Genomic DNA, 20,934 nt, shown 5'->3' on the forward strand with positions numbered 1-20,934 from the left:
TCAGGTTTACTCACGCTGTGCATCAGCTCAGTTTCCACTTGTTAGCCTGTCGCAGTCAAACAGATGACTTACTAATGGGACATGTATTCAAAAAGCTGCTGAAGACTTTGTTTTCTTCTTGCCTCATTACATATTACTTACTGGTTCTTACTTTATTATAACTATTATTAAAGAAATGGTTTGGGAAACTCACTTATTTGCTTTCTTTCCTAGAGTCAAGAGATCTATTGTAAGGAGCTACAGTGTCCCTAGCCAACACCTTTAATTTATATGCATCTCTTGTAAGTATCTTCTTTGTACAGAAAGTGTTTGAACTAAAGCACCTGACAGAACCACTCAAGACTGGATTATCAACCTATAGCACTGCAAAAACTCAAATATCTTACCAAGAATATTTGTCATATTTCTAGTCAAAACTAAGACTCATCACATTAAAAGTGGCTTGTTTTTAGACACTTTTTACTTCTTTCAAGCATTTTTCACTTGAAATAAGTAGAAATATCTGATAGTGGAGCAAGTTTTTCTTTCTTATTACGAGCACAAAAAACTTGCTTTCACTGGCAGATTTTTCTTATTTCAAGTGAAAATTAGTTTGAAACAAGTGAAAATGATCTAAAAACAAGTTCATTTTTAGGTGACGAGTCTTATTTTAAGTGGAAAAAGATTAGTTTTGACTAGAAATTAGACATTTTTACAAGAAATAAGACAAATATTAAGTAAGTAAATGCCCAGGGGACTGCAGAGGGACCCCTGGTTGCCTCCATACTCTTAGTGATTTGCAAATTTGAATACAGTAGTACCAGTATCAACTATGACACCATCCTCCATCCTGAAGAGGCCCTGTGTCAAACTCTAGTTTTGTGTGTGTATGAATGAAATGTAGCATATTTTTGTTATAAAACACACAAAGCTGTTGAATTTGCTGACACAGAAGACTGGGAAAACAGCAAATAATCAGTTAAGAGAGTGGCACCATTGGATTTTTAGCATTTTGATGGGAAAGGAATTGAGTTATTGATAACATCAAAATAACTGCAAAAAAAATAAAAAAAATCATATCAATTGTTTTATCAGTTGAACAGCCACAGTAAAGATTAGTAGGGGTCATAAGACCTACATTTTGCAACAGGACCCTCAGGGAGATTAGCCTGACTGTGGTTTTATGAATAAGAAAAGTATCTTTGATTGTGATCTGAGGGAATAACTCAGGCGATTGAGACACAGCCCTCATCTATTGTTTGTTTCCTGTCTGGATCAGTTCCAAACCTTCCTTCTTGACTCTTTCCCAGGTGCTGTGTGCACCCCCACCCCCCCTGACATGCTGCTTGCCAGTGAGCTATTAACCCAGCTACCTTTCATTTCCCATGAGGGTTCGGGGCAACTGTTGGTGTTGGAGTTTGAGTGCACAGAGAGGGAGTCAGCTCCCATGCTTTGTGTTTCCTCACACAGTGAGGGCACAAAAGCTGAGGGGTGGGGGGGCACTATCATATTCACTGTTCAGCATCCGTTTAACCCGCTCTCATAAGAAGCTAAGAGGGGTGTCGGGGTGTAAATGGCTTCCTGAGAGGAGCGGGCCATGTTGTCCTTTTATTTTCTCTCGGAAGTGGTGTGAATGAGCCTCTGGTGTCGCTGTTTGAGGAAAAACAAAAGGGAGGAAACAATAACAGAAGCTGAGTGTGTAGCTTAGTGATAGGCTGGGGTCACCTGCCCAGGAGGTTTTAAACAGCAGCATCAGGAGGGAACAAAGACAGTTACAGCTCTGCTACCTGGTCTTTCTGCTACTGTACATTTGTATTTGAAAAGTTTGTTTTCTTCTGTCTAAAACCAAATATGTGAACAGCATTTTTTAGTATTTGCAGTGGTCAGAAGCAGCCAAATTTCTGACTAAATAGCAGCTGAGGCCAGTTTTCTTCAATTGATTGTTGCAGTTTGTTTAGTTACAGGCCATGTTAAATCAGAAGGCCAATATTCTATCAGATCTATCAGATTTATCCTTGTTTTAACATGATACAATACAAATTAGAGCATCAGCATAAAATAAAAAATAAAAAAAAAGTTCACCGTAACTGTAGGACCACCTATCTAGAACAACATCAACAGAATGACATCGTCACGAACAAAAAGGCAACAATGTTCATTTAAAACCTTCATTGCCTGACCAGTTATGCTATGTGGTGTTTCCTCACCACTCTGTTAGAGTTCATGTTATCAGAACAAAATTCAGGCTGTACTAGGGTCACATAACTTGTTGTCTTCTGGCCCGGTTCCTGACCCATGAACAGATGCTACTTCCACATCTGGATGACTCCTGGTGCACAAACTGAACATCATACATATATCAATGAATGCCTAGGGGTAACAGCCAGACTGTTGACCCAGAGGTGGGAGTATACATGGGCCAGACTCCGGGAGGCGGACCAAGGCATATGTTGGACCAGAAGCTTCAATTTGCTCCTGTTATTTAAAAGGCAAACATGCAATATTAAGTAGCCTACATACAACATAAGACCTACATTCATGTGATCTGGAATTGTATCCGTTAGACTGTTTGTGGACTAAACTCTTGCCTCTCTCTAACCTAGTTTTAACCCTGTGTTTGGCTGAATGTGATCATTTCCTCCACTGCTGATTCAAACGATAACCTGTGACTCTTAAAAGGAAAGATGACACAGCCTGAGGCCTTTATTATTCCTCTCTGCATGCTCTCTCTGAAAAGGGGCCACAGCCCTGAAAAAAAGTGCTGGTGTGATAATAAACCAGACAAGTGATCTGCGTATCAGCTTTCCCTCACATGAGCAACAATTAGTGTCTCTGCACGACGCCTCTTTTCAAATCAGTAAGACAAGCCTGGGGTCGAGCGTTCCCCACAAAAGTAATTATATCTCCCCTTGTTTTGTGCAGCGGACACACAAAGACTCCAGTTAGTCTGGGCACTCGGATCATTAGATGTGTAACTGACAGGGATTGAGAGGTAGGCAGACGGACGACGACAAAGACAGACAGCAAATTACACACAGACACTATCAGCTTTCATCCTTGAATTAAATGTGCGCCTGTGAGAGACATGTCGCAACGTGGAGAGCCTCCAACACGAGGAGCCAAACGGGAGGTAAAATATGAGTTGGTGTCTTAAATCTTCAGCTGTGCACACACACACATGTGATTAATGCTGCTGAGGACGGGGGTGAAAGACGTGCAGCTGTGGACAAAATCAGGGTCTAACACACTGAAGAAACTAGATGTCACAGAGTTCAGACACACTATTAGTGAAACTCTTCAGTTTACGCATGTGAGTCTGTTACCTGGTAACACCAGGTAGGTAGCTCGCCAGTTATGTAGATAGATAAGTAGGTAGCTGGGTAAAAGAATTTGGTGCACTTTGTGTCCCTCAGGTTTACCTCAAAGATTTTGGAATAAAGTAAAATTTATTTTGCATTTTAAAGCCTTAAATTGATAGATCCATGTGTGTTTGGATTATACAACACAAAAAACAATAGAAATCTTAAAAAAAAAAAAAAAAAAAGTAGGCCTATGGGTTGCTAAGGAGTAGATGGCAGCCAAATTTGTATGTTCTTGTTGACCAGAATCACTTTTTCATTGAATTTAAATATATAAAATATAATAAATAAAACAAATAAAAAATGCAATTAACCTTTTGGTTGTGTTAATATAATAATATTCTTGACTACTTTACCCAAAACAATACAAACATCTCTAAAAAATGTATAAATTATTTATGAAATAGCAATATTTTATCATGTCCCCCAGTTTTGTTCAACTCCGTAACAACATACCAATTACCCCTGTTTTAGAAATAATGGTTCAGTTTCGTCTTCAGCATTGAGGAAGTGACATCACTGAAGTCTTTTAAAGAAAATACTGTAAAGAGAAGAAAATGTTAGCATATTATATTTCATTGTTTTTTATTGTGAGATTGACATCGTCAAGCTCAATTACAGTAGGCTATATGGATAAATGATAGTTAATATTTAGGAAAAAACAAACAATTATGTTGAAAAATATCATAATTTCATGATTTCCTTAAAGCAGAAGTCTCTCTCCTTATTGGATAAAGGTTGTAGGATACAAGGAAAGTTTTCTCCTCGGCTTACAGCAGAGCAGAGTGACTGACAGACCCGTGTTTCAGACCAAACACTCTATATAAGTGATTGCTGTCGGAAGATAGAACTATTTAAGACTTACAGTATATTAACACAAACATTCCGCTTACTTCTGCTTTAAGTGTCCTGCGTTGGCTAATTAAGGATTTTTGGCTACTTTCAGCCAAAATCTTCAACCCTTTAATAAAAAACACTGGTAGGGGATTGAGTCATTGTTACAGGGTTGAAAGTATTTTTTCAAAAATGAGGTAGTAGAAGCCTACTACCCACCTTTTTAGCCACAAACCTACATCCACCTACTACTAGTTGGTGCAGGTGGGTAGGTAAATAAGTAGGTAGCTATGAGGGTAAATGGCGGGTAGCCTACCACCTCTGCCTACTACAAACAGGCGGAGGTAGCTGCTGCTCTATCCTGTCTGGTCTGAGGGTGAGGGTGGCTGATATTGACAAAGATGGCTGCTTCTTACAGAGTCAGTCAGTAGAGCCATAAGTGGTGCACTGTCTGCAGCAGCCCATACAACATGTACTGTGATCATTTTGTTGATCCCCTCAGTTTCCATCTACTGCCACCATCAGGTCAAAATGTGAAGTTGTTGATAACTAAAACATTTCCATCAGCCTCTCCTCCTCATCCCTTGAATCAGCTGTACAAATCAGTCGTTTAGGCTACAGACCAAACTCTAAAAACAGACCAGACTCCGCTTGTTACCGCATCACAGCATCCAGGATGGAAGATTACTGCAAATAATCCAAAGTGGAGGTTTCAAAGCTTTTTTTTTCATTTACTGGATTTAGTCTCAACAGCTGTAGAAAAAAGTAGCCTATGATCCAGGACGGTTTTGGGCGCTTGTATTCAGCTGCCAAGTCCCACTAAATTTAGATCCCAATTTCTGTTGTTATTCTTAAACAAAGACATTTTCTCATGCTGAAAGAATCTGAACTTTCATGTCTTTTTTTTCCTGGAAGAAACAATATGTGATTTCATGATTGCAAACCGTTTCTGTCTCATTTAGAACGAAACTGCTGTGTTTAGATAATCTGAATATAGAACAAAAACTGAAGCTGACCTCGGATCTAATCAGGACATCTTGATTTTGAGAAATAGCCTTAATCTTTTTGTGTTGTGGACCTCCTCTGTCCAGCCTTCAATGCATTGCATCCCCCAAAGCAGCCACTGAAATCACTGAATAAGACAGGTGGATGCCAAGTGGAGGCTGAAAACTCCAAGGCCAAATATGTATTCAGAAAATCAACTTGTTCCTGACAACAGAGGCATTGGAACAGGGCAGGCAACCCAAGCAATTGTCTACAGGGCCCAGGGCTGAAGTGGGCCCCCTGGGACAGCTGACATTGAGGCTGTGACGAAATAAAGTATATTCTATTCTATTCTATTGGTCCAATGACAACATAATGTTTCCAATGGCTGTCTACACATAATAGGCTACTATGCATATAAATTCTGACAATGCCAAAGTTAATTTCTCCCATTTATGCATTTGTTGTCAAATGCTGATACATCAATTCTGCTGTCAGTAGATCAACTTGTTCTGTCCTGTTACTCATTTGTATTTGGAAGAGGAAGGTACCCTATTATATATCTCCTTGAATATTCTGGCATAAATGTTCCATTAAACTAAATGTTAACATGAAGTATTGATGGAGTTAGGCAAGGCAAGGCATCTTTATTTATATAGCGCATTTCATACCAAGGCAACTCAATGTGCTTTACATAAAGACAAAACATTAAAAGAAGAAGCATAAAACAGAATAAAAACAAACAAAACACTAAAAACAGAGTTAAAAGCAAGAGCAAATAAAAGTAAAATAAAAGAAATAGATAAAGTTTTAAGTTCTTAAAAGAGCTCAGCTATAAGCATGTGAAAAGAGAAATGTTTTTAACCTGGATTTAAAAGTGCTTACAGTTGGGGCTGATTTCAGTTCTGCTGGTATTTTACTGCAAAATTCAGTGGTTTGGGGCCTACAGGGTGCCTCTTGCCTGGGGACCCAGAGAATGTCTAGAAACGCCCCTGAGCCTGATAATATGTTGGTTTACTACCAGAAGTCAATTACATGATTGACATCATCATCATCATGCATGAGCATCCCTCCCAGCATCCACGATCAAATTTGACACTCCAAAATAAAAGCACTGGGCGGGATGGTATTGTGAGCATGCACCAATCAGAGCCTCCCATCAGAGACGCACCTGAGCAGCTGCTCAGAGTGGGAGGCGGACCGGCTGCAGCGCTACATAAAACCAGCGGGACAGAGGAGACCTCTGTGCAGTTCACCCAGCATCACCCTCCCCACAAGCTGGGCCAACATCTCATCTCATCTCATCTCATCTCATCTCCATCCGCCACGCCGCGCCGCACTCCACCTCACCTCTTCCCCCCCGCAAGCAACCATGCACCTGAGCGCGCACGAGTCGTGCCATTCCCTGGTCTTACTTTGCATCCTGCTGAGGAGCTGCCAGGCCCTGAAGAACGACGCCACGGAGCTGCTGTTCTCCCACGCGAGCCCGCCGGCACCGGAGCTTCAGAGCAACGTGTCCCTGAACCGAGCGCGTACAGGCGGGAGAGGAGCGGGCGGCGCGGGGCATCACAGAGACGGTGAGTGGGGTGGGGGGGGATGCTCCGCTGCTGTTAGGGATGAAGTGCTGCTCCTCTGGTTTTGCTGCAGGCTCTAATGTGTGTGTGTGTGTGGTCCTGTGGAGTGACTTTATGTTCACTTTGTTTGAGAAAACTTCGAAAACAGAATTTTCACTTTGTTTCCTTTCCTGATGATATCCATATATTTTTATTTTGTTGATGTTTGCATGGCTTTAAACAGTCATAACATTTGAAACATCATCTTTGTTTGATTTGGTAATGGATTCATGCTGTCCAGCGTCCTACTTTTCTGCTGCTCATGTAGCCAGAGGAGCATGAACAACAGATGAGAGCGAAGAACCAGGAGAAACTGCTCTTTCTCAAGTTCTCCCATGTGCATGTTGCAACATCTTTTCCTTGTTATTTTTCTTGATCTCTTCATTCCTGCTCATTACAGGCTGCATGCAACACAACGCTCTGTGATAAAGTTCAGGTTGAAGCATCACGTTTTCCTCTTTCTGAGAGTCAGGTGATCGGGAACTTCCTCTCATCGTTTCAGTCAGTTTACACATGATTCTTGCATCAGTGGAGGGAATTATAAACTAAGAAAAAAAACTATAAAAAGTAGCCTAAGCCATTCAAATCCTGCCATTGTAGAGGAGTATAGAATCCCACAAGGTGCACTAAGGTCACTGTGAACTTGCCACAGTCTTGTATAGACATTATGGGGTTGGAATATGATAAAACACAGGAGTATAATCCCGTCAGTGTGATCACACAAGTGTCTCTGCTGCTGTAATCACGACTCCCAGCAGAGAGAGCCGTTTCCCCCCTCCCGACTGGCCGGTGTCCAGCTCAGGATGAGAGGCTCCGACAAGCTCTGGCTCTGGCAAACTGACCCAGGGTCAGTGCAGCTGAATGGAGGTGTTCTCCTATGTGATTGTGACTCAGAGCTCCCCCAGCAGCCGGGGAGGGGAGAGAAAGATGGAGCCTCAGTCTTGTTCATTCATCAAACACTGTCATGGAAGGGGGGGTATTGTCACTGAGGTGTATGCAGTTGTATGAATGGACCTGAGCTTGGGTTACAGAGGTGGAGGGGAGGTAGAGAGGGAGGGGGGGGCAGTGTTTGCACCCTGCAGCAGAACATTACCGACTAGTTCAAGATGTTGCACAGAAATAATCCTCCTGTTTAATCCCTGATATGAAGACAGTTTTTCTTTTCCGCAACAACATAATTCCTCAACTTTTTTGAAGTAGAAAGGTCAACATGCCTTTGTGCTGCTTGCCACAGGCTGCGAAGAGGCTCACGTATAAAGGGCCTGACAGTAATCCACTGTTTTATGGATTATCTTTCAATATATGTTATAATAATAATAATAACACTGAGTCACTGGTAGATGCTGTAGGTCGTTGTCTCGATTTGTGCTGGAGAGGAAAGTCATGGTTACATCTCACAGGAAATATTAGAGCTGCAATAATCAGGCAGCAGAAATTTAATAGCAACTATTTCAGTTGTTTTGGCTTCTCACATGTCGTTAGCCTCATAGCATAATTGCCTAAGTCATTTTTTGGCCAAATTGAGATTTCTGCCTAACTTTCCTCTCCTACCACTGCTGCATCACCTTGCCTTATTGGCTATGTCCTCAACCAATCAGAACACTTTTTAGAGTCCAAAATCACTATCTGCCTAAGTTATCTTTTTGACTTTGCTTGCTAGAAATTGTGTTTTTTCTTTTTTTTCCCGAAAATGTTCAAATATGACTTAGGCAATTATGCTATTAGGCTCATGAATGATAGTAAACTGAATATTCAGGGGTTTAGGACTTGGTCAGACGAAATAAGCGATATGTGGACGTCACCTCGGGACTTTAAAGACTGTATACAGAACGATAAATTGAGAAATCAGAGGATTATTGCTGCTATTTCTAAACTGCAGCCAAGTGTAATTGATTCTAATTGTGTTTCTCCACAGAACAAAGCCAAATCGGATGCAGAGAACTAAGATCTACTAAGTACATCTCTGACGGCCACTGCACCAGCATCAACCCCATCAAGGAGCTGGTGTGCGCCGGCGAGTGTCTCCCGGCCCAGATGCTTCAGAACTGGATCGGCGGCGCCTACGGCAGGAAGCTGTGGGGTCGCCGGGGCGGCAACCAGGACTGGAGGTGCGTCAACGACAAGACCCGCACCCAGCGCATCCAGCTGCAGTGCCAGGACGGCAGCACGAGAACGTACAAGATCACCGTGGTGACCTCCTGCAAGTGCAAGAGGTACTCGAGGCAGCACAACGAGTCGGGGAACAAGTTCGAGGAGACGGCCGTTTCGCCGCCGCAGCTGCTGCACAAACACAAGGCCAAGAGCAAGAGGAGGCTGGGGAAGAACCGGCTCAGCCAGAACTGGCACGAGACTGAACCCTGAGGCCCCCCACGAGACCTGCAGACTCTCTCTCTCTCTCTGAATCCGCATCATCATCCTTACAGGAGTTTGGTCTCAGTGATGTTGAGACACGACATCCAGAGCTTGCAGTTGTTGGATTATCTCTCAACGTGACTGGGACTCGATTTTATGTGAAGCTGGTTCCTCACTACGATGGAGAACTCCAAAAGGCATGCTGAGGACTTTTTTTTATGACATTTTAATCCACGAGGTTAAAGATAATGTGAACAGATCCGGGGATGCTCAGCCTGCAGAGCTCCCTGGAGCCCCCAAGACAACACACATTGTCCCAGATGTAGCCATGTGCATGTGTTCATAACTATAATCATTTTATACACAGATGGTAGATCTGCCTGTTTAGGCACCAACACCAGTAAACCACAACAAACATCTAAAAAACAAAAAATCTTGTGTAAATACTTGTACATATATCAAATTCTTACTTGCCTTTTGAAGTATGGCCATGTGTATAAAATTTTACCATGTAAGATTTATGATGTATGATGTAATATATTTTATGTGGCAACATATTACAGTCCTGCTTACGTGGTGGCGTCAGTTTGCGGGTGAGGTCTGGAAAAGCTTCTCCATCATTCATTCTTGTAATAACTCTATATGAAATAATAAATATCACTTTTTATCACATGTTGTTGTCAGTGGAGACTTTACCAAGTGTGACAGTGTTTGTTCCACCGAAGGATTCACATTTACTGACCTCAGGCTAACATTATTTCACAAATGCACCAACAATGTATAGAAAGTGAAGTAAATGTGAACTCTAGTGGAATTAGTTGGAGAAAATAAAAAAAATGTCTGTATCATAAACTGCACACTAACACAAAATAGGATTTCAGAATATTTTTGGCATGGCTTTCCCTGCAGTATAGTTCTATCGCTGAAACACAATATCGCGAGAGTTGTTACCAATAGCCTTCCACAGCGTGCAAGACTCTGAAATCACGCGAGAATCTTGACGTGTGGCGGCTGAGAGAGCAGCTGTCAATCTTTTTCAAGGGATGCGTCAAGTGGGGGGGATTTACTTGAATTTGACCAGAAATAAAATAGTTTGTTCTTTAAAAATAAGAGTATTCATCAGCCAACTGGGTGTAGACATAGCCTACATTTTAAATGTAAGAGCAATTAAGTAGGCTTCTTCCATTTGTAGAGACTTAGGCTAGGCTACTCCTTTTTTCTCACTCCATTTAAAGGGAATAATCTGTATAATAATAATAATACTTTTCTTTTTTAAATTATAGGCTATTTCTGTCATTTGTCTTAAATAAATTAGGCCTATGTTGTGTCCGAATGGGTTGAGAGTTTGGTCTTATTCCAGTGCATCACTTACAGTAGGCTACTCAACATTACAATATTATTGCATTTTATTAGGCAGCCTACTTTAATGCAAAAATTGCATTCATTCAGCCTTTCCTCAGTTGAACTTAGTTTTTTTTTTTTTTTTTTTTTTTTTTTTTACAGCTATCTTAACTGTAGTTAACAGTAGCCTATAATATATAATAACTAATCATTTGATACAAAGATTTTACTGGCAAAGAAAAACATAGAATACACTGTGTCATCAAACATTAGGCTAATGTAGCACTATCATAGGCTATTTATTTTTATTCTTAGGGAAGTAGGCTACAATTTTAAATGGACCACTTGTTACTGACAAGGACTTATTTACAGCGTTGGCATTAGGCTACTGCCTTTGTAAGTAAAGACCTGAATATTTTTCTCCTACTCGCTTTTTATGTGGTTTCCATTTCATGAACTTTCCAACGCAGAGTTTAGGAGCTTTATTTTGAAACACGTCACCGGAAGTGTGGCGTTAAACACATCCAACCTGACGGCGGTGTTTCCCAAATCTCCCTCCACGTTACCGGTGTTTCCACCCCTCCACCCCCACTCGCCCATCAGCTGGGGGTGGACAGTTTGGGAATGCTCTTCCTCGACCCCCCACAACCCTCACCCATGAACTAATATCGATACATCTCGTCAATATGGAGGGCGATAATAACTGTGGTCCAGGCAGGCCCGCTCATCCCGGGCTTTTCCCAGCCGCAGACGGCGGCCGGAGCCCCCAGCAGCCGGCGGAGCACAGCGTGGACTTCCCGGTGTCTGTGGTCCTACCTGCCGGCGGCACCGGGGAGAGAACCGGGCTGCAAACCCCGAAGCAGTTCTGCTCGTTTCTGGGTAGACCGCTGATAAGCTACACTATCCAGGCCTTCGAGAGGTAGGAAAACATGGAGACGTGTTTATTACAAAGAGATTGTTGCTGTTGCTGAGTGTGTCCAGGTGCAGGGGGAGTGACTGCTGAGACTTCTCCTCTAACGGCCAGTGAGTGTCTGTGCAGGCTGCGAACCGCTGTTTACAGTTACACCACCATCCACTTTTCATGTCTTGATTATTTGACAGCAGGAGTAGGCTAAGTGGTCACTTTGGCCCCAAAACAACATTTTATGGAGGAAGATCAGCTTAATATTTAGTTTAAAGTTAATTTTTATAGATGAAAATGAATATCCACACTGGCTACAAAAGAGCTGCTACACCTTAATGCACAGCCTAAGTGTTTAATTCACTTTTTAATTAATGATTTTTCATAAAAGAGGGGCAGATAGTATTTATTCTTCTTCTTTCTGTTCCTTTTCATTCAAGATTAAAGTTTTACTGTTGCATTTTTAATACATTTATAAAAAAAACAATCTAATGTCACACAGATTTATGTTCCTTTACTTCTTAATACACTTTGATATTGTAGTTGTACTGAACTGTTCTCTTACAATAAAATAAAATAAAAATATATAAAACATAAAAATAAAAATATAATATAAAATTAAATATATAGCCTAAAACATAATTTAAAATCATCATCATCCATCATCTACAGCCCCCTCTTGTCATGGAGATTGCACTGTCGTTGTAGTCATAATCTCTATGACAACTGAGCACAGACTGAGTGGATCTCAGAGATGCAGTCGAGGGGCAAACGTTTTGGGGAATTTCTGCTTTTTTTAATTGTCAAAATGTGCTGATATGTTTACATGTGCTGATTAATCCTGTAACACTATCTGACGGCCTGAGGGTGGGTCTCTTTTTATTCACAGCACATGGAGTAAACATAGAAAATAGTTTCAGTAAAGTCTGTCCGCCCCCTTTCTGTGGAGCATCACATAATGAACTGATGCACGTCAAAAAGACCAAACAAAGCTGTTACATCATCATAATGTTTGAATATTTATGTTAAGGTGAACAGAGCAGTGTGGGGATAAGGATGTAATACTCTACTATCATATTGATATTTGTTGATAAGTGAGAAACTAATGATAAAATAATAATTATTCATTAAATGTTAAAAAAAAGGGAAAAAACATAAGGAACTGTTTATTGTCTTTGAATATTTTAAACAGAATTTCAATTTGGTATTCTCCTTGTTACAGCAGCAAGATTAAAATAATAATAATGAAACAGTGAATTAATGAATAAATAAAGAGCAGTCATAAATAAAAGGCAGCAGAATCAGTGTGCATTTAACAACATCAGACATCTGATATTGAACAGAAGAGCAGGTAGCCTATAATGTATTTTTTTTTTATCATAGAAATCTTGTGGTGTGGCAAACCACAGGTTGACAAGTTCATAACATTTAGTGGTAAATATCATATTTGATGATATGAGAAGTAATGTTGTTATCTGGATGAATTGATCATTTAATAGGCTACTCCCCAATATTTAATAGAATAAAGATTGCTCACATACCTTCTGTAGTTCTCCCATTCATCACTTGTTGCTCTGACTGAGTGACCTGGCTGTTCCTCCTCCCACCACTGACGGACAGAGCCTGATTTTTTTTTTTTTGTTCTGATTTCAAGCTCCATCTCCTGTGATGAGAAGGTGGATGTTTACAGTTTGCCGTGATCACTGCCTGACCTTCATTATAACGATACAATAACAACCGGTGTTTATAATCAGAAGTGTCTCCTCCCAGCTCATGGTCAGTGTTTACGTGCTGTCAGGAAGCGAACGCTGCAACATCCTGGGACCAGGGAGCGGCGTCGGGTTCTGCCTGTGTGGCCCTGTGATTACAGAGGAAGACGACCTGAGCGGAGGGTCAGAGGCCGTTAGAAATGAGCTGGACCCAAAACCCCCAGATCTGCTCTCTCATTGGAGGGATGTGGGATGTGCTGTGTTGACATTTGTGCACATGTATTTTCGTGTAGGTGGAACATATCAACCCTGATATATGGAGCTAAATAGGGTTACATGTTTTCAAAGCAGTTATTTCAGCAAGGAATGATATAAAAAAATAAAAATCTTGTAATCTTGAAAATGTAACATACAGTCGCAAGAAAAAGTATGTGAACCCTTTGGAATAGCTTAAATTCTGCATTAATTGGCCATTTAATGTGAACCAATCTGCATCTAAGTTACAAGTATAAACAAACACAATGTGCTTAACCTGATACCACGCTATAATTATAATACTTCATGTCTTTATTGAACCTATCCATTAAACATTCACAGTGCAGGTGGAAAAAGTGAACCCAACTGGTTGAAGCTCCTTTGGCAGCAAAAACCTCAGCCAAATGTTTCCTGTAGCTGCAGATCACAACTGCACAACACGCAGGATGAATTTTGGACCATTGGTCCTGACAGAACTGCTTCAGCTCAGCCATGTTCTTAGGATGTCTGGTGTGAACGGCTCTCTGGAGGTCATTCCACTGCATCTCTATTGGATTCAGGTCTGGGCTCTGACCGGGCCACTCCCAAAGCTGGATTTTCTTTTGTTGAAGCTACTCTAGAGTCTAGATTAGTCGATTTACTTCCATATTTAGGGTCATTGTCCTGCTGCATCACCCAACTCCTACTGAGCTTCAGCTGGTGGAGCCACCCTGACATTATCCTGTAGGAAGCTGGATAAACTTTGAAAGTCATTTTGCCCTCGATGATGGCAAACTGTCCAGGCTCTGAGGCAGCAGAGCCCCAAACCACGATGCTCCTCCACCGTACTTCACCTTTGACATGATGTTTACATGCTGATGCAGTGCCATTTTTACACCATACAAAAATGACTAAAAATAAAAATAATTAAAACAATACAAAAATTTTTATCATCATCTGTCCCCAAAACATTTTCCCATTACTGTCGTGGAGTGGCAAACTTTAGGCCCACAATCGAAAGCAAAGCAATTAATGCAGACCCTATGATGGTTAAGCCAGAGGCCATTAGCTTAGCTTGCAGCTCAAGACTGGAAACAAGCTAGGTAGCTAAGCTAACTACAACTTGTCATGTCTATAGCCTATATGGCTTCAAAGAAAAGGTTGCATTTGTAAATTCGAGCTCATTACATCTGCTAGTAGTGAGATTTTATTGTGCTTGCGGCTTCCACCTGTTTTCAGGGTTTATGCTGAGGTAAACTAAGCTAACCATTCACAGGCTCTAGCTCTACCTTCATATTTTAGAGAGTGGTGTTGATTTTTTCGATTATTTCTTGTTGAAAAAAAAGAACATTTCCAAAATGTTATTCGTGCAACAATTCTAAACAGTGATTATTTTTAGCTTTTTAATTTTTATAGCAGCTTTTAGTTTTTTGTCTTTCTGTGTTACTGTAAATATAATATCTTTCTTGGTTGTTAGTCTGCCAGAATTTGTGATGTGTATGTTTTAAATCCATAATAAATAAATATATTGATAGGTTATTGACAGGACAGATTCATGTAATGTAATAATGGATGAGTGTTGGATCCACCTTTCCTGCTCTGTCCACATCCTCCCCTTATAAAACCAGACCACGCTGAGCAGCCACTGTTCTCTCTCAGGGTGTCATGGATCCAGAGCATCGTGGTTGTTGTTGCCAAAGAAAGCACGGACCTGATGACAGACATCGTCCAGCGCTTCCAGCACAGGAAGGTCCGCGTGGTGCCAGGCGGCTCCACCAGACACAGGTCCATCTGCAACGGCGTCCTGGCCCTGGGCGGGCCGGGGGAGGAGGAGGAGGAGGAGGAGGAGGAGGAGCGGCGGCCAGCAGACAGGCCCAAGGTGGTCATCATCCACGACGCCGTGCGGCCTTTTGTGGAGGAGGAGCTTCTGTACCAGATCACCATGGCTGCTAAGGAACAAGGGGTCAGTATAAGCTGAGTCGTTTTACACAATTATTTTCAATATGGATTGGTCTGCTGACTTGTCCTTCTGGGTCAAATTGACCCAATCTGTTCCTTTCCTCCATCCTTCCTTCTTTCCTTTCTTCCTTCCCTTCCTTCTTACTTCTTCTTCCTCCCTCTTTTGATCCAATTGACCTGATCTGTTTCCTCCCTCCATCTTTCTTTCCTTCCTTTTTCCCTTCCTTCTTTCATCCCTTCTTTCCCTTGTTCCTTCCTTCTTCTTCCTTCCTTCCTTGAACGAATCCGTTCCCTCCCTCCATCTTTCTTTCCTTCCTTTTCCCTTCCTTCTTTCCACAATCCTTTTTCCCTCCCTTCCTTCATTCCTTCCTTCCCTTCCTCCTTCCTTCCTTGAACGAATCTGTTCCCTCCCTCCATCTTTCTTTCCTTCCTTTTTCCCTTCCTTCTTTCCACAATCATTTTCCCCTCCCTTCTTTCCTTCCTTCCTTCCTTCAACGAAACTGTTCCCTCCTTCCAGCTTTCTTTCCTTCCTTTTTCCCTCCCTCCCTTCCTTCCTCTTTCGATCCAATTGACCTGATCTGTTCTCTCTCTATTTCTATCTCTATCTCTCTATATTTCCTTCCTTTTTCCCTTCCTTCTTTCCTCCCATCTTTCCCTTTGTCCTTCCTTCCTTCCTTCCTTCCTTCCTTCCTTCCTTCCTTCCTTCCTTCCTTCCTTCCTTCCTTCCTTCCTTCCTTCCTTCCTCTTTTCCCTTCGTCCTTCCTTCCCTGACCCAGGAGGACAACAGGAGGAGGGGGGTTAAATATCTAAATTTGTCCAAAATAAAGTTACAAACCCCCAAATATTCAATTCAGTGTGATTAGACAACTGCAAGTAGAACATTAACAACATCACATTCAAAAAAAAAAGTTACAACCTTGATTTATTTGAAACTAAGGTTTTACTTATATACAGACATGGACAAAATTGTCGGTACCCTTTTGTTAAAGAAAGAAAAATCCTCAATTGTTACCAGTGGCGGCTGGTGGTCAAATTTGTTGGGTGGGCTAATAAATAAATTATGGTTAACACAGCTAAAAGTTAGGGTTATCCCATCTCACAAAAGTATAGCAACTAACTAGGCCTACACACTGCATTAAGTAGAAGGGTCTAGTCCAAAAAAAAAACTTCACTCTCTCTCTCTCTCGCACGCACGCACGCACACACACACGTACGCACGCACGCACGCGCACACACACACACACACACACACACACACACACACACACACACACACACACATACACAAACACCTACACACACAAACACCTACACACACACACACACGTACGCACGCACACACACCCGACGATATTGCTCAATTTAAAAAAAAAGACGATATATGCAGCTCATATCGACGGCCTTTCTGGTCTGTTATCGCCATGTCATTAAGTCTGGTGCTCCCGGTGAGTTTAGAAACTAGATTCTCCACTTCGTTCATGTTAGCAAAGACAGTTTAGAGCAGTAAAGTAATGCTACCTGTGATGCTAGCGCCTAGCGCCGCTGTTTTCTGTCTTCTCCCTCCCACAACAACACAACTTTTCCTCCGGTTCCTGTCATTGGTCTGAAAACAGCGGTGTTGGGCTAAATGAAATTAGCCCCAATGACAAGTGAATCAAGGGGGCGGGTCATGATGCCTGTCAATCACTGACCCTGTGTCAGCCCGCTGCTGATTGGTCAGAACCGATCGGCCTGTGGGCTGAATGAAATTAGCCCCAACAGTCGGTGAATGGCGAGGGCGGGACATGGCACCTGTCAATCATCCACAGTCGGAAAATGAATGAGAGCAGACTGGGTGAGCTGGGGCTGATTAAAATTAGCCCATTTAGAGATATCCTGTGTTTTTCTTGAAACTATTTAATATTGTTGCCAGTTCCGATTTTACTAAGACTTAGAACAATCTTTTGTATGTTATTTAGAGAATATAATATAGGCTATATATAATATTTTTTCCTCATCTTTTGTTGTGTAATGCAGGGAGGGCTTAGCCCCACTAGCCCATTGATACCAGCCGTCACTGATTGTTACTGAAATAACTTGAAACTGACAAGTAAAAGACCAAAGGATGTTCTCCCAGAAGCTTTGTGAACAGATGAGACAAAACTGGAGCTTTTTGATCAAGTCACATTAGCTCATTGTACACAGATGCAAAAGTGAAGCATACAAAGACAAGAACACTGTACCTACTGTGAAACATGGATCAGGCTCAGTTCTGTTCTGGGGCTGCGTTGCTGCACTTGGCACAGGGTGTCTTGAATCTGTGCAGGTACAATGAAACCTCAAGACTATCAAGGCATCTGGAGACAAATGTGCTGCCCAGTGTCAGAAAGCAGGTCAGGGGTCCTCCAACAAGGTAATGACCCAAAAACTCACAGCTAAACACACCCAAGAATGGCTCAGAACAAAACGTAGAGTATTCTGAAGTGGCCTTCTATGAGCCCTGATCTAAATCCTATTGAACTTGTGTGGAAGGAGCTGGAACATGCAGTCTGGAGAAGGAGCCTTCAGACCTGAGACATGGAGCAGTTTGCTCACCAGGAGTCCACAGGTGCAGAAGTCTCATTGAGAGTCACAGAAATCACCTGACTGCAGTGATTGGCTCAAAAGGTTGTGCAACAAAATATTAAATTAAGGGATCCATCCTTTTTGTCCGGGCCAGTTTCAGTAGTTTGTTTTTTAAAATAATTCTGTTGAACCACAATTTCAAAACAATGTCTGATTTTCATTATCGCTAAATTTCTATTTATTCTAACTTGTCAGTTTCAACTTATTTCTGTAACAATTGTGGGTTTTACTTTTTTTAACAGAAGGGTACCAACAATTTTGTCCACATCTGTATACGTATTATTTTTTATTATTCTTCTGTTGGTGGACTAATTAATTCATTGGCTGATGGATGCAGTGCTTGTTTTATATAGCCTATGAGTTATAAGGTCAATATATTTGAGCTTTGGTTTAAGATAGAACAAGACATTTGAACAACACACTATGGACTCTGGGAAACATTTTCTCATGTTTAATACTAATACTAATACAAAGAATAGAATTGATTGAGAAAATAATGTTCAGATTAATAGAGAATAATCATTAATTGAAGCCGTGGCCTGTATGAGACAAAGTTGCAATAAATCCATAATATTTAATATTTGACAGATGGGTGGGGCCGGTATCAGATGGATGGATGGTGTTTGTGTGAACTGATATAAATAACATGTAAAAAACCATTACCTAGAAGTAAAAGAAAACATACATTCAAATGACATTCAGTTTCAGTGGGAACAGTGTTGTTGGTCTTGCCAGTGAATTTGTGGTCTGGATTAAAAAGCCCTGCTCTATAATGAAAGGAATCAATAGTTGCAGCCATTTAACACAAAGCAATTCTGAGTTCCTACTAGTTTAACTTTGGCCAACGTTAAAACACGGCAGATATTAAGGTTTCAAACACAGAAATACATATTTCTTCTGTCAGCAATGAATGGAAATGAGTCTTTGCTCGCTTCAAACACTCAGTTACTCGTCCTCTGCCGTGACGAAGCCTTCAAAGCTCTGCGAAAAATTTGCAAATTAAAATAATCATCATTACCTCCATTTGTGAATATGAATTGAGGATGTATTGTCAATGTTTCCAGTAGTTTATGAAGGGCAGGATGTGTCTATTTCCAGGAGCAGTTCAGAGAGAGATTGTAATCCCTCTACAAATAGAGGAAACAAGCTGAAAACGCCAGTATTTCCTCATGCTTGGAAAGAGCTCCACATCTAATTTAATCTTAGCCGGAGCTCAATACCTCACTGCTTCTTGTGCCTTTGAGAAGCAGAGAAGGTCATTCACAGCTACAAGTATAAACAGATCCATCACACTGAGCAGCAGCTGAGTCGAGGCCTTCACCTGGTGGGAAAAACATGCCACTGTTGTACGTGTAGATTTTTCAACCAAGTAGTGTGAATGTAAACAAAACAAACAGTTAAAAAAAACTGACAAAGTCAAGATTCCCAGAGCCGTGCTCACACCTAAGACGACAAATAGTCCCTCTGATCGCCTCCTCCATCTTTTCCCAAAGTGTTTATCAGATTGACGGTGTTTATTTCATCAGTGACGGATGGAAAACACCGGGTCGAAGAAAACTCACACGTTCATCTGCACCCTGATTCATGCGTGAGGTTTAGTTGAATGCACACACTGAAAACAGTTGGGTTAAAAAATAACCCAATTTTAACCCAACTGCTGGTTCAAATAAGGACAAACCCCTTTTTTGGGTTGATTTTAACCCAACGGCTTGGGTTATTCTTTTTTTTTTCTTTTTCTCTTAACCCATTGGGTTAAAATAAAAAAGGGGTTTGTCCTTCTTCAAACCAGCAGTTGGGTTAAAATTTTTAACCCAACAGTTTGGTTGTTAAAATCTACAGAGAGTGCTCCAAACTTTTCTACCAAGTGACACCACTGTCACAGAAATGAATGGCAGTGGTGTCACTGGTTAACAAGTTTGGAGCGCTCCCTGCAGACCTAGATTGAAAAGTGGTTAAGTGGTCCTCCAAGTACAATTACTTATCATTAGTACCTCTTCAAAATAGAAAGAAAACTTTCTCGATTGATTATCTTATGTTTTAATATAAACCTATTAAAAGTAAACTCTTGTAAAAAAAAAAAAAAATATATATATATATCCAATTACTTGAACAACCCAGGAATTGGGTTAAATTCATAGCCTATAACCCTGAAAATGGGTTACACTCTGGAAAAATAACCAAAAAATTTAACCTAACACCAATAACTCAGAAATTGGGTTACAGAGATAACCCAACATTTTTTAGTGTGCAGGTCACACAGGTTGTGAAAAAAAAAAGACAAGAGCTCTCTTTTTTTCTTTGTGTGTGTGTGTGAGGTTTTGTGATGAACTTTCGCAGCAGGCGGTCTGGTGTTCATTATTCCTCCTGCTCATGACAGAAAGCCTGTCTGCACTGTGAAGCAGGAGATTAATTTTGATTTTAACAGCATGTGTAACACGCAGAACACATGTTTGCTTTCCTTTCACTCGCAGCAAAGTTTTTATCCCGCACACGCTCGCTGGCCTCCGCGCGGCTGGAAGCTGGCTTTAATCACGCTATAGAGAGGAGGTGAAAATATTATCGCGCAGACGATGATTATTTTCAATATCCGAGGGAGGAAGTGTGAGCGGTGCGAGCTCCAGCTGGCTGCTGACGAAAAGTAAATGTTCTCTCTCGAATGTGCAGAGACGGCTGGACAACTCATGGTCAACTTACTCGACTTTTCTTGGGTGTCTACATCACTTCCTGGTTTTCATTCATAAATATAAGGTTTAATTCATGATTACTAGTGCTGCTTATACGGACATTACAAAACACTGACTTTCCATCGTCCCTATATAGGAAGAGGAGTCGTCGTTAGAGGCGTAACACTGTGTTTACAGTAGTTGTGTGGTCAGGCAGTGGAGTTGCCTAGCAACAGATGTGACAGCTCAGCAGTATTTTCTGTCTTCATCTTTGAGCTGTTTATTAACATGACTGTACAGCTCAAGATCAACAAACTCACTCACTTAAACTGTCAGTTTCCCAAACATTTGAAGAAACTTCAACTTCATTTCATGCTGCAAAGTCTTCTGTTCAATGGCATT

The 20,934-nt window shown here is 41.2% G+C and overlaps 2 protein-coding genes across 2 annotated transcripts in view; both read left to right on the forward strand.

Annotated features, from left to right (window-relative positions):
* Positions 1-6,528: 6,528 nt before the first annotated feature.
* Positions 6,529-9,130, forward strand: sostdc1a (sclerostin domain containing 1a; the record flags this gene model as incomplete). Its single annotated transcript, XM_083989797.1, has 2 exons — positions 6,529-6,733; positions 8,685-9,130. The coding sequence occupies 2 exons, from the start codon at positions 6,529-6,531 to the stop codon at positions 9,128-9,130; spliced, it is 651 nt and encodes a 216-aa protein (XP_083845923.1).
* Positions 9,131-10,995: 1,865 nt separating this feature from the next.
* crppa (CDP-L-ribitol pyrophosphorylase A) overlaps positions 10,996-20,934 on the forward strand; it is a 72,746-nt gene continuing 62,807 nt past the window's right edge. Inside the window, exons 1-2 of the mRNA XM_083989785.1 lie at positions 10,996-11,381; positions 14,966-15,269. Coding sequence (XP_083845911.1) covers positions 11,149-11,381; positions 14,966-15,269 — 537 coding nt within the window. The 5' untranslated portion in view covers positions 10,996-11,148. The remainder of the gene's footprint in view (positions 11,382-14,965; positions 15,270-20,934) is intronic.

This window comes from Trachurus trachurus (assembly GCF_905171665.1).
Source record: "Trachurus trachurus genome assembly, chromosome: 16".
Taxonomy (NCBI): domain Eukaryota; kingdom Metazoa; phylum Chordata; class Actinopteri; order Carangiformes; family Carangidae; genus Trachurus; species Trachurus trachurus.